Raw genomic sequence first — 13,857 nt, forward strand, 5'->3', positions numbered from 1 at the left:
GTAGTAAGAACAGGATGACAGCTGGGGGGGTATTAGTAGTAAGAACAGGATGACAGCTGGGGGGGTATTAGTAGTAAGAACAGGATGACAGCTGGGGGGGTATTAGTAGTAAGAACAGGATGACAGGATACTAGAGGGCGCCCGGACCTGCAGCTCTCCTGGAAGCCGGGCAGCTTGCTGAGCAGCCGGGACACACAGGATGACAGCTGGGGGGGTATTAGCAGTATGGACACACAGGATGACAGCTGGGGGGGTATTAGTAGTAAGGACACACAGGATGACAGCTGGGGGTTATTAGTAGTAGGGACACACAGGATGACAGCTGGGGGGGTATTAGCAGTATGGACACACAGGATGACAGCTGGGGGGGTATTAGCAGTATGGACACACAGGATGACAGCTGGGGGGGTATTAGTAGTAAGGACACACAGGATGACAGCTGGGGGTTATTAGTAGTAGGGACACACAGGATGACAGCTGGGGGGGTATTAGCAGTATGGACACACAGGATGACAGCTGGGGGGGTATTAGTAGCAGGGAAACACAGGATGACAGCTGGGGGGGTATTAGTAGTAAGGACACACAGGATGACAGCTGGGGGGGTATTAGTAGTAAGGACACACAGGATGACAGCTGGGGGGTATTAGCAGTAAGGACACACAGGATGACAGCTGGGGGGGTATTAGTAGTAAGGACACACAGGATGACAGCTGGGGGGGTATTAGTAGTAAGGACACACAGGATGACAGCTGGGGGTTATTAGTAGTAGGGACACACAGGATGACAGCTGGGGGGGTATTAGTAGTAAGAACAGGATGACAGGATACTAGAGGGCGCCCGGACCTGCAGCTCTCCTGGAAGCCGGGCAGCTTGCTGAGCAGCCGGGACATACAGGATGACAGCGGGGGGGGGGGGGGGGGGGAATTAGTAATAGGGACACAGTAGTAGTTAGTAGTAGTAGTAGTGACAGGATGACAGCTGGGGGAGGGGGGGTATTAGTAAAAGGGACACAGTTGTATTAGTAGTAGTAGTAGTAGTGACAGGATGACAGCTGGGGGAGGGGGGGGTATTAGTAAAAGGGACACAGTAGTAGTAGTAGTAGTAGTAGTAATGACAGGATACTAGAGGGCAGCCGGACCTGCAGCTCTCCTGGAAGCCGGGCAGCTTGCTGAGCAGCCGGGACACACAGGATGACAGCTGGGGGAGGGGGGGTATTAGTAAAAGGGACACAGTAGTAAGGACAGGATGACAGCTGGGGGAGGGGGGGTATTAGTAAAAGGGACACAGTAGTAGTAGTATTATTAGTAGTAGTGACAGGATGACAGCTGGGGGAGGTATTAGTAAAAGGGACACAGTAGTAGTAGTAGTAGTAGTAATGACAGGATACTAGAGGCCGTCCGGACCTGCAGCTCTCCTGGAAGCCGGGCAGCTTGCTGAGCAGCCGGGACACGCTGTCCTCCACCTGGCTGAAGTCCCGGTAGATGAGCTCGGTGCACTCCGCGGTGCGGATGAACGTCTTGTAGTGAGTGAACGCCAGGTCCCGGGTCTGCTGCAGGATCTGTGCCCGCTCCTCGCTCAGCCTCTCCGGCTCCCTACGCAGCTTCTCCACCCCAAACGAGCTCAGCTCCAGTAGGTACGCGGCAAAGTCCGGGCTGTCCCTCCAGCTCTCCGGGAAACTGCTCCGAAACACCGCGGCCAGGACACTCTCCTCCTCCACGTCCACCGCCGCCATGTTGCCGGAGGAATACAGGGCAGGACTTCCCGAGAGGTGACGTCAGCAGGCGCCATGTTGGTGGAGGAATACAAGACCGGAGTTTCCGAGAGGTGACAGCAGCAGGCGCCATGTTGGTAGAGGAATACAAGACAGGACTTCCCGAGAGTTGACGTCAGCAGGCGCCATGTTGGTAGAGGAATACAAGACAGGACTTCCTGAGAGGTGAAGGCAGCAGGCGCCATGTTGATTAGAGGCGATCTGTCAACAATCTTTATTGGTTACAGACAGAGACTTTTTGATTGGTGGAGAACTAGTTTCCTAGAATGCACCGGGAGTGTCCCCAGTATCCGGCTGTGTCACACGTGGAGGGAAGATGAGGCCGCTCACTGATGAGGAGACCAAGACCATGTTCCAGAAACTCTCCAAATAGTAAGTGCGCACTCACACTGAGGGTCACATGTGGCCGGGGTTACACAGTAGGGAAAGGAGGGGTCGGTCAGTGGTGGAAGAAATGTGTGGGGCAGCCAGGGGTGAAGGAAATTTGGGTCTGTCCTGGGTATAGAGCAGTTGGGGAAGGGAAGGGAAGGGAAGGGAGCTACATATAAGCATAATTATGTTCATACAAGTGTTTAGAAATAAACAACGTTTGTGTGTTTCCTATGAAAACAGAACATTTAGTATTTGAGATTTATGTGTCCTCAGAAATAAATCCCACGTTTTTCCATTTGCATTCATACTCCTGGAAGCAGTTTTACTAATAACATTACAAATAAGGAGAGGTATGAAGATGTTGAGCTCTAACTGGTGACAGATCGGGGGCCTGATTCATTAAGGATCTTAACTTAAGAAACTTCTTATTTCAGTCTCCTGGACAAAACCATGTTACAATGCAAGGTGTACAAATTAGTTTTCTGTTTTGCACATAAGTTAAATACTGACTGTTTTTTCATGTAGCACACAAATATCAACTTTAAATTTCAGTGTACAAATAAGCTATCACGTATTTGTGTGCTACATGAAAAAACAGTCAGTAACTTATGTGCAAAACAGAATACCAATTTGCACCCCTTGCATTGTAACATGGTTTTGTCCAGGAGACTGAAATAAGAAGTTTCTCAAATTAAGATCCTTAATGAATCAGGCCCAAGGTCTCTGGACCTTGGCTGGTGAATTATTGACATTGTCTTCTCACTGTTATTTCTCAGCATTGGGGAGAATATAAAGCTGCTTGTGGACCGTCCTGATGGAACCTATTGCTTCCGGTTACACAATGACCGTGTGTATTATGTGAGGTAAGAGAATATGTATTATAATAGCAGTTATTCCTTATTCGCAAACCCAGTCCCCAGGGCTCCCCAACAGTGCAGGTTTTCTGGATCACATGTGACATAATTAGGACCACCTGTGGATCTGTTACAATGTGTCAGTCAGTATTGAATACACCTGTGCTCCAGCAAGGAGATATGGAAACCTGCACTGTTGTGAAGCCCTGAGGACTGGGTTTGGGAAACCTTGCCTTATACACATAATACAGATTCACTATAGTACTAGGAAGTGGACCTTGTTTATGGTGTAAATTACTAAAGAAAATAGTTTTCTTCTGATTGTTTAGGGCTTTCGCTAACCGTTTTCCTTGTATAAATGGAACTTGCTACAAGACTAATAGCATTTTATTACACACATAGAACTCATTGACGTCTTAAACTTTTACAAAGTGCAAACGATCCCCACTATCTGTTTTCCATACTCCATGGATCAGTATGCTGTTAGGGGATGGAGACTGATCTTAATATGTGCATGTAAAGTTGCAATTACCTGCCCTCCAGTGAGAAGATCTTGAAGCTGGCGACGAATATTGCCCGGGAGAAGCTGGTGTCTCTAGGAAGCTGTTTTGGAAAGTTTACCAAGACACAGAAGTTTCGTCTTCACATCACAGCCTTGGATTACCTGGCTCCATATGCAAAGGTGAGGATCAATCTTGCTTCACACATCCTTCTGTGCTCCATGTGATGAATTACTGTCATTATTGCTTGACTGGCTGTAATTCTCCAATCACATCCTCCTTCAAAGTAACACATTACACATTTCTTGCTGCTAGAAAGACTGTGTATCTAAGTAGGGTGATCTACTCCCACCCTGCTATGTTACTAATATACCCGTTACTGTTAGTTACTAACATGTTCTCTAAAAACCCATTTATTTTTTTTTGAAAGCTTACCTTATCGCCAATAATACTATTCACACTAATACACCTTTACAGCTGTCACAATATCCACTCTAAGCTGCACTCCTTGTTACAGCTGTGCCCTCTCCCACTTAGAATGTAAGCTCTCTTATGAGCAGGGTCCTCCATACCCTTTGTTTTCATGTCTGCATTTATTTTGTCTACCTTGTATGTACTGTTTGCCCTACTGTACGGTGCAGTGGCACCTTACAAATCTACGATAATAATAATGCCTGTACATGACTCCCATCTCTGATCTCTCAGTACAAGGTTTGGGTGAAGCCAGGGGCTGAGCAGTCTTTCCTGTATGGGAATCATGTTCTGAAGTCTGGACTGGGAAGGATAACCGAGAACACAGCTCAGTACCAGGGGGTCATTGTATACTCCATGGCTGACGTTCCCTTGGTGAGTACGATTTGATTGCCCTTGTTTTACTTAACCATGTATAAGGTATCTTCAGAGGCGGTGGGTTTGTTGGTGGGAGGAATAAATGTCTACAATGCTATAATGCTGATATTGCTCGCTAACTAATTCACCTTTAGAAATCTGGGAAATGTTCTGTAGTTGTAACAGGTTTGGTATTTCAAGGTTGCAGTTGGAGTGTGCTGTTGATAGTTAATATTTTTGATGTTAATCATTATTTAGACTGTAAGCTTCAAGCAGGGACTGATGTGAAACGAGTTCTCTGTACAGCACTGTGGAATTAGTAGCGCTATATAATTGATGATTATTAAGGTCATCCTTGAATAATGTAAAAAAAGAAAACAATAATGATCTGCAGCAGGCACATGTGTTGGAGCTGTGAACATACAGTTTACCCAGTTTTTGTCCCATTTTAGTGTACACTCTGCAGCAACTATATAATACATCCCATCAACATGCAGCACCAAGTGGCATAAATCACCCTAATCCAGAGGTTCCCAAACTCTGTCATCAAGAGCTACAGACAGTTCATGTTTTCAGGCTCTCTGTAATCCTACACAGGTGAGTTAATGTATTTGGCTGGGTCAGTATTTACCCCACCTGTTTTTACAGACAGACATCCTGAAAACATGACCTGTTGGTAATTCTTGAGGAATAGGTTTGAGTTCCTCTGTCCCAATCATTCCATTGGTTAGTGACAATCCTCTGTGGGTGACTTTATAATTTACCTGTTCTTCTGTAGGTCATTCATAACCTTTTTATCTCACTGCAGGGCTTTGGGGTAGCTGCAAAGTCCACGCAGGAGTGTAGGAAACTTGACCCAATGGCCATCGTGGTCTTCCACCAAGCTGACGTCGGAGAGTACATCAGACACGAAGAGACACTTACATAAATCACAAGGCTGTCAAAGACTTTCTATATTGGAGGACTCCTGTAATACCACAGTAACCCAGGCAGTGGAGACAGGCCTGTTGACTTCAAGTACATGCTCAGTACAACTTCAGTGATGGTTCTTTCCTCTGTGGCAGACACAGGTCTTTCTGGACTAATTACGGTTTGTTCGAACTGCCGATTCTACAGCAACCGAGTATGCAGACGCGTTGTTGCAACCCAACTGTGAATGTGAATGCTGACTGATTATAGTCAGGCCATGCGGAATGGGAGCACCAGGCACCCTGCTCAGGAAAGCCACTTAATACAGCCTTCGGTAGACTTATCGGAGACCGTCCTTTTTTCATTCTGTAGTAGTCTCATGTACAGTAAAGGTGCTTCCTGATCGTCGGACTGATTCTATTTCAAAGCACACAAGTCACTCGAAAAAGAGTTTGTGAGAAACAGCTGGTGGCAGAAATCATTACTTTAAAAATACCTGTATATACTACTGAGTGAATAAAGGATTAACTCTGATGAAATCCTCTACCGATCTCCTTTTTGCAATGTTTTTGTTTTGTTTTGGTATTTTTAAAGCAGACTTTTTGACGTTGTATTAAACAGACAAATGCAATCACTTAATCTGTGCATCTTAAGACAAAACACCAGGAAGCTTTTATAATATTTTAATAATAGCTTTTACACTCCTATGTCATGTTACAGCTGTGTTTGGTTTCCTTATTCAGTCCTTAAAGATGTAAAGCAGCAATCCCACATATAAAGTGTTTTTTTTTTATTTTATTTTCTATAAAGAGCAAGTTAAGTATTTTATTTTGCATGCATCTGATACATAATTATCTCCTTTTTAAAAAATCTCTCTGGAGGGAAACCAGTATGGCTGCCAGTCACACAAACACAGACTGTCATGGAGGGAGGATGTTACAGTGCAGACAGCTCAAAGGGATGTTCCAAAGCCTCTCCACTCGCTACATCATGTGACTGTGGTTGCCATGGTAGTCACATGACACTGGTAACTGCAGAATTGGAAATCATAAATAGCATGCTGAAGAAACAAACCAAGGAAAAATTGTAATTGCAAAGGTTATTCTTATTAGTCTGCTACAATAATTTGTGTTGGGGGGTGGTGACACATTTTTCGTGGGATTGCTGCTTTAAAAAAATGTATTAACAGCTTTCATTCAACACTGCTGAAGTTGGGGTAGTGTATGTGTGACTGCCTTAAGGTTAGCATACATATAACAGGGTAGTGCTGATTGGGGGGGACACATCTGTTTTGAGGCGGAATGTAAAATAATCAAAAGTTTTGCATTAATAACATTTTACCATTTGTCTATTAAATACCTGAACCCTTCTCTAAAGCTGCAATCCCATAATTATTTATTTTAAACAGCGAGAATTTGTAAGATGAAGCTGATTTATTTTTCCAGGATGTCCTTCTATAACTAAAGTGTTCCCTCTGTGGAGGAGACTGGTATTACCACCACTGCAAGAAGAGATGGTGGAAGGTGGGTGGTTTGTGCTGCAATCGTGCGCGCTGAGAAGAGGGGAGGGAAACAAAAGAAAAAGCACTGGTATATGCTCCTATAGTGCTTGTTCTCATTTTGTTTATGTTCTTTTGCGCTTGATACACAACTCCTCGTGTGCTTTTACAGTAAAACAAAACACCCATTGTTACATGAGCTTGGAGTTTTGGAGTTCTATCCAAGCAGCTACTCAATATTTCAATCTGCACTCCACCTAAATGTTACTAACCTGCTTATTCTGCTAGTGGAGCTCTGAAAACAGCCGTAATGCAGATGAATTAGGAAGCTCCAGGAAATATGACTATGACTGGAGGAAGCAGCAGGTTAATACATTTCGGGTGCTAGTTCAACTTTAATATACTTTTGTGGATTACAAGGCAGCCAGGAAGGACATAGGCAGAATGATGGTGACGGTATAAGAGTGGATAGAGCAGGTCTACTTGTTGAATACTAACAAATAGCGGAGTCACATGTGAATTGAAACATCAGCTGAACATTAATATGTAAATGCCCAGGTAGGATTAGAAAGTATCTAAATCCTGGGTAGAATGCATCAGTGCAATATCCGCTGAGTCTCCCCCTCAGCACCGCGGCTTCTGCGTGGCTGTGGTGGTCTTCATCTGAAAGAGGCGTTTCAGGAAATAAAGCTGCAGGACACCGGAGACCACAATCAGCAGGCTGGTGCCAGCCGACCACCAGTTCACATAGTGATAGTTGGACATCAACCTGTAGTAGTCGGAGCCTTTCCTCATGCGGGCAAAGTTATAATATCTCCACATGTGCAGTACGCGACCTTGTACAAGGCGGGCGCTCTCCTGGAGGGGGAACAAGAGTCAGGGCTTAGAAGTCTGGTGTTTCCCACTCTCCTTCCTGTAATTTCATACCCACAGAAGTGATTCACCCCCAAAAATATCAAAAGCAAATAACTAGAGCAGGTCTGGCCAGCCTATGGCTCTCCAGATGTTGTGAGACTACAAGCCCCAGCATACCTTGCAAACTATCAGCTGGCAAAGCATGCTGGGGCTTGTAGTTTTATAACACCTTATGTGCTGGGGGTAAGTTCTGACCGGGTTTTTCTGACTCTTGTTGAATTTACACTATGAGCATGTTCTACTAGTATCCCACCATTCCCTATGTGATATGATTCAGAGGTAGGAGGGTGTGTACTAATTCAATATCATATTGGCTGGGATGGCTTTAATACTTACTTCAATAGTTGCCAGGGTGTCATTTAGCTTCTGCTTGTGGTCTTCAGCGTGCTCAGGTCCTTGTCCATCATAAAACACCCCGAAGTTAAGGTACACCTGGACTTTGCCAAAGCTGTTCTTCCAGTTATTAACGCAGAGCTGATAAAATCCTAGGAAGAGGAAGGAAAGCAGTGACAATGTAGAGGGAACGAAGCAGATGATAGGGTTAGAGAGCCTTAAGGGTTGTCTATTTTTATTTTTAATTTAAACAATCCACTTTGTACAATTCATCCATATAGTAGGAGAGAAGCTTATGTTAAAAGCAGGTACGTACAAAGTGCCACACTCCATATATTCCTGCAGTGCCAGACACTTGCCCACACTTTCCTCTACTGTCAGGATATGTATAGCTCAGCATTAATGAAGGGTGGAGTAGATACCTAACCAGTGGGGATGTCCAAAATGTTCACAGGAAGATGTTACATATCTGCTAAGTAGTTTATCTATTAGCAGGATACAAAGCTAGTGCTAGAAGCTGTATGCACTATGGATTCCAGCTCTAATGAGGCCAGACATGAATGCAGAGGGCACAGCTTTCCTTCTGGAGAGAAAACATGTTTTACATTGCAGGTAAGGTTGGATACACTCTGCCAGAGCATGTATCCAAACAGGAAAAATTTGTGCAAGCATTCCATAGCTCGGCCACTGATTATCACTTATCAAGCATGTATTATGCTTTCATGGAGCAATTAAGCTAGCAGATTCCACATGTAAATATGTATAGGAGTACAGCTTTCTGTGCAAAACAACCTGTTTTTTTTTTACTCCGTGAATTCAAATAAACCTATTATCTCGGACTTAGAAGGACCCACAGTGGCCAGGGAAGAAATGCTAGATTCTCTTCTTTTTTTCGATAGACAAAATCCATATTTTATTCACTGCATTTCTGCTCTGGAATAATGGATTTTTCATCATTTTAATTCTGAAATAATTATTAGAACATATTGTATATTTCTACTAAATACAAGAAGTGCTTCAGAATGGTAATAGAGAAAAGTGTAAAAGATTGGGCAGGGGGCTGAACTTAGAAAAAGGTACTAAGAAAGGGACATCACACAGCCCCCAAAACACTAGCTTGAGACTCCCGCTTTGTGCTTACCCGTCTCCTTGGTCTGGAAGTTGATTTGTCCACGTGCGTCATTGGAGGTCTCAATCAGAAAGCCCTCCGGAGTGTGGGCCGAGACAGACACCCGTCTGTCCTGCATAACTCCAGATGTCCATTGTACCTGCGCAGAATTAACTATTTACACACAACAGCATGACAGAAGACACCACTTGTTCAACTATTAAATTGACCACAATTGCACTAGTGTGTACAGCTACTGCCCTGGTAAATAGTGTCATATAGTCTAGAAGACATGTCATGCCTTGTTGATGTCAATGGTTTATATAAATTCAATGTGGCTCACTCCACTCTATGTAGACGATACTCACATCATTTTAAAGGGTTTTAAAGGGTTTGTGCAGGTCAGTCTGGAGGCCAAAGACCCATGTAGCATAATGAGGTTATATTGTAAATCCAAAATAACAATTACACAGAAAGTTGTCACTTCTGTATGACAAAAAAAATTTTATACCGCGCTTCTGAATAAGAACTTTAGAAAGGAATCAAAATTTACAAAAATTACATTAAAGAACCAACTTATCATATACTGGTCTATAAACTTTCAAGCATTCTCTGAAAACCCACCTCTTCAGACAAGTTTATAATATTCCTCAACTACCCTCTTAACCTCACTAGATTACCCTATTACCACCCGTCACACAATTTCACACAAGACAACTAACCCCTTGAACAACATTGTTGTGTGACAGGATCCTTTAGATTATGAGTCACTTTTACCTTTGCAGTCTGGCTGGACCGAAATGCAAAATGCAGACTTAATCTCATCTATCAAACTCCCATTGTCCCATAGATTGTAAGCTAGCGAGCAGGGCCTTCTCACCTCTTTGTCTGTTTTACCCAGTTTGTTTCTTACTGTATTTGTCCTCAATTGTAAAGCGCTACAGAATATGTTGACGCTATATAAATATATGATGATGATAATATATATATATATATCTTTCAACACCCTATCTAGCAATCCTTGAGTTATCAAGAGACTCACCCACACTCTCGCAATCATTTTTCCCAGAGTGCAACACCATTGAGATTCTTTAACGAATCCAATGCTTAGTGATATCGATACATTTGCACTAAAGGATCAAATCTGATAATTCTGAATTCTTCCTGTTGAAGAAATGACTTCTCTGCTTGATAGAGAACTCTTTGGTTCATGGTTAGGACACAACAGCTCAACCTCCACAGGAAAGCGAAGGGTCACCTTGCTGGGAGCGATAAGGTGTTGGTGAGAACTTTTTTGGCTGGCAGCAGGTGTTGAGCTTTTAGTCATTGCATCAGCACAAGGTACTACTGAAAAGGACTCTGCAGCACTAGAATATAGAGCTCCATTATCTTACACCATATGTTACAGTAGTATGGGAATATATAGGTACAATGACCCAGAACAAAGGGTCTCCCTTGCTTGATGAAGCTATGGATCAATTGTTATAGTGATCGTCCATATACAGGAAACATAACTATTAATTTTCATAACACAAGATCAATTTGTTTTGTGACATACAATTCACGTTTTCTGATGAATAAATGTAAAATTGGGGTGACGTGTAAAAATGAATGCAGACATAAAATAGCATGAAAGCAAAGGTGGCCAACCTGTGACTCTCCAGCTGTTGTAGAACTACAAGTCCCAGTATGTCCTGAAAACCAAGGCAACAGCTGGAGGGTCACCGGTTTGAGCAGCCCTGATGTAGTGTGACATTTATAGAAGAAAAACAAACAAACTACAAAACCTCATTGCCGCCAGGTAATTTACGAATATAAACAAAGAACTGATTAACTGTAATAATCTTAAATAGTAGGGCATTAATAGCATTTACATGAGCAGTGCTAGGCAACCACTTCAATGGCCACATGGGGGGCCCTCTAACCTCCAAAAGGGGCCACATGTTACCTTTAATCTCAACAATAAGTTAAAAGTATACATTTAATCAAATACAGAGACGCCTATGTGTAATAAAATACCAGCAGGTACTTTAAACAAGTGTTACAAGCTATAACACATATGAAACTAATGCAAGAAGTAGCTGAGGGGTAGCTGTTGCCCATCACTGCATTGGTGGAATTCTGCCAAATCTCAGCCATCAGGGGACAAGACTAGTATTGGATATGTAATAGGGAGCCCTACGTAAATATTAATGACATTGTCCACTTACATCATACCCGAAGTAGAAATAGCCACTCTGATGTGCAAAGTGCCAGATGCATTCAGTATCCGCAGGACCCACCAAGATGGCAAAGTCGTAGCGATCAGCTCCTCGGAATATCGGCGACAAGTTGGAACTGCTCACTGGTTCGGACTTCTGCGGCAAGCTGGGGCCAAGCAGGGTCAGGAGGAAAGCGGCCAGGAGGAGCATGATGTGTGCAGGTAGAGGCTGAGACTGAGTACTAAAGCTCAGGTACACCTCAGTAATCATTAACCTGTCCAGCCTACAAAGGCAGCCCATGCCAGAAGACAAGTGAGGATACAGGCTTCTTAGAATAAACCTGAGCCACTGCTGGAACTGAACAGACTTCCACTAGATCACAAAATATGACTATATGTACTGTATTAAAATCAGCAGATTGAGGAATGAAGAGAAGGCGCACACATCAAAACCCAACTTTTATTATTATTATTAATAAATTAAATTCTATGGACAGTTTTGGTTGTGTTAACACCTCTGCAAGGAACAAGTATGCACACAAGGGCTGGCAATAATTGGTAAGACGGAATGGTGTGTAATAATGTACAAGGAGCATAATTCAATCATAAATGGTGATCACAGTGATCTAGAGGTGGATCAAAGCTGCCTGTATATAGTGATTTGGACAACTAAATTATCTCCATATAGATCCATATGCACGGGGACTTCTTTAAAACAAAAAAAATAATCCTTCCCCGATCGATAAATTACCCACCAGTCTGGGCATCAGAAGACCCTGCAGTTGTCTTCTCCTCAGTTAGATTGTGGTTGATTTAAATTATATACCTGCATTAAATCTTGTCACCAGCTTTAGCCTACCAGGGCTACATTCACTGATCTCTTCGCTCCCAAACCCTGTATTGTTCAGCTGGACTCATCTACTCAAACATGCAGTTTTCAGAGGGTTTCAGTTTTTACTAGGTCTAAGAGTCAATGCATCTGTACCTTTACACACTTATAAATTACCATAGCACTGAGATCCTACCGCAGTCTGCTTTATTTCAGAATGCTTTCTGTTTCTCTCCACCCTTCAGGGAGTCACGTCTTCCTTCTAAAACCCATTGGTAATGGAAATAAACATTTGAATAAAGGAAGCTTGGGACACTTAGACCATAATCTCCTTTATATAGCCCACAATAACACGGCTGGAACAGCTAAATCAATACTCGTATTTAGGCATATAACTCTACCATCCTCCAGTGGGCAGAGTCCCATATCCCTTAAAGCGGCTCATACCTTTCCGCCAACGCCCATTATTAAAAGGATACAATTTTTCTGATCACAGAGATAACTGAGGGAGTAGAGTTCACCTCCTTAAGCTCTACCTCAAGAGACTGTTCTCAGCTTTCTCCCAAAATACAAGAAGACCATCTGCTATTAGACTGAGCCCCAAGACCCTACCCAACCAAATAGAATTCAATACTTCAGCTTCATTACTTTACAGCCAAAGAGGTAATCACTTGAGGAGCCCGACACACCCAAACCTTATACCTGAGGGCACAGATCTTCCTATCACACTGAATTTTCTTCCACTCCTATTAAATATTACTGTTACGATTCCTAGTGAATGCAGGACACGGCAATAGCAGTAAAAAAATCCAAGTATCTTTATTTCGGCAAAATATGCGAGCAAGGATTCAGTTTGTGGAATATGCAGATTTCAGGTAGCAGAATAAACAGGTATACTCCAATATACAAATATGAACAGGTGTGATGAATGGCAGGAGTAGTCCACAGAAGCAACAGGTTCCAAGCAATGACAAATACAGTTTAAATGCAGGAACAAGTATACTGAGTTACCCAATTGCCAGGAAGCACGAGGCTCCAGACTAAGGAGGCAGGGGTCAGGATTCCAGATTGCCAGGAGCAGTCCAGAGAAGCAGACAGACTAGCCAAGTCCAGTGACCAGGCAGAGGTCAGGGTCACAAGCAAACAAGCATAATCCAGTAATCAGGCAGAGGGTCACAACAGGAGAAAAGACAGCAGCAATGCAAAACTGTAACAGGGATAAACAAGAGACAAGCAGCAGCCAGGTATAAACAATGAACTGCACACAGCACAGATTGAGGCAGGTATCTGAAGCTGAGACAGGTGCAGTTCTAATCAGGTAAGGAAATTAACTCCTACAGTCATACCTTTACTGAATGTTTCCTGCATACTAGTAGGTTAATTGGCTGCTAAATTGCCCTTAGTCTAGCTCAGTGTGTGTGTGTGTGTGTGTGTTAGGGAATTTAGACTGTAAGCTCCAATCGGGCAGGGACTGATGTGAATGAGTTCTCTGTACAGCGCTGCGGAATTAGTGTCGCTATATAAATAGATGATCTATGACTCCTGAAAATAAAAATGTATATAAACCCCCCCACCACCACACACACACACACACACATACACACACATACACACACACTAATTAGATACTAAAAAGAAAAAAGGCACCAGAGATACAGGAAAAAAATCCTGTAATACTTTGAAAGGGGTGGTGCCCTATGCAAGCTAATTACTAGTCATAAAACAGTGTGTTTGTGATTT

At 43.1% G+C, this 13,857-nt stretch overlaps 3 protein-coding genes across 4 annotated transcripts in view; 1 reads left to right on the top strand and 2 right to left on the bottom strand.

The window, feature by feature from the left end:
- The window catches only part of COG8 (component of oligomeric golgi complex 8), a 31,700-nt gene extending 29,892 nt beyond the window's left edge, over window positions 1-1,808 (bottom strand). Inside the window, exon 1 of one of the 2 annotated variants that reach the window (XM_075189100.1) lies at window positions 1,404-1,808. In XM_075189100.1, the coding sequence (XP_075045201.1) occupies window positions 1,404-1,732 (329 nt within the window). In that variant the 5' untranslated portion in view covers window positions 1,733-1,808. The remainder of the gene's footprint in view (window positions 1-1,403) is intronic. The other variant, XM_075189099.1, reaches the window with a different exon arrangement.
- On the top strand, window positions 1,339-5,778 carry NIP7 (nucleolar pre-rRNA processing protein NIP7). Its single transcript, XM_075189101.1, has 5 exons — window positions 1,339-2,143; window positions 2,920-3,006; window positions 3,541-3,679; window positions 4,203-4,343; window positions 5,134-5,778. The coding sequence occupies exons 1-5, from the start codon at window positions 2,088-2,090 to the stop codon at window positions 5,251-5,253; spliced, it is 543 nt and encodes a 180-aa protein (XP_075045202.1). The 5' UTR covers window positions 1,339-2,087; the 3' UTR covers window positions 5,254-5,778.
- Window positions 5,779-7,333: 1,555 nt separating this feature from the next.
- TMED6 (transmembrane p24 trafficking protein 6) lies at window positions 7,334-11,499 on the bottom strand. The gene is made up of 4 exons (XM_075187668.1): window positions 11,299-11,499; window positions 9,122-9,248; window positions 7,984-8,132; window positions 7,334-7,590 (listed from the first exon to the last, which is right to left on the bottom strand). Exons 1-4 carry the CDS (start codon window positions 11,497-11,499, stop codon window positions 7,357-7,359), a joined length of 711 nt encoding a protein of 236 aa, XP_075043769.1. The 3' UTR covers window positions 7,334-7,356.
- Window positions 11,500-13,857: the final 2,358 nt, after the last annotated feature.

This window comes from Mixophyes fleayi, chromosome 10, assembly GCF_038048845.1.
Source record: "Mixophyes fleayi isolate aMixFle1 chromosome 10, aMixFle1.hap1, whole genome shotgun sequence".
NCBI lineage: Eukaryota > Metazoa > Chordata > Amphibia > Anura > Limnodynastidae > Mixophyes > Mixophyes fleayi.

Bases quoted from the DNA above. Each gene is read 5' to 3' on its own strand.
- TMED6 (XM_075187668.1), bottom strand. From the start codon at position 11,499: ATGCTCCTCCTGGCCGCTTTCCTCCTGACCCTGCTTGGCCCCAGCTTG. The intron at 9,249-11,298 runs GTAAGTGGACAA...AATTCTGCGCAG, and splicing joins ATTTCTACTTCGGGTATGAT to GTACAATGGACATCTGGAGT. The intron at 7,591-7,983 runs GTAAGTATTAAA...TTCCCCCTCCAG, and splicing joins ACACCCTGGCAACTATTGAA to GAGAGCGCCCGCCTTGTACA.
- NIP7 (XM_075189101.1), top strand. From the start codon at position 2,088: ATGAGGCCGCTCACTGATGAGGAGACCAAGACCATGTTCCAGAAACTC. The intron at 2,144-2,919 runs GTAAGTGCGCAC...GTTATTTCTCAG, and splicing joins TTCCAGAAACTCTCCAAATA to CATTGGGGAGAATATAAAGC. The intron at 4,344-5,133 runs GTGAGTACGATT...ATCTCACTGCAG, and splicing joins CCATGGCTGACGTTCCCTTG to GGCTTTGGGGTAGCTGCAAA.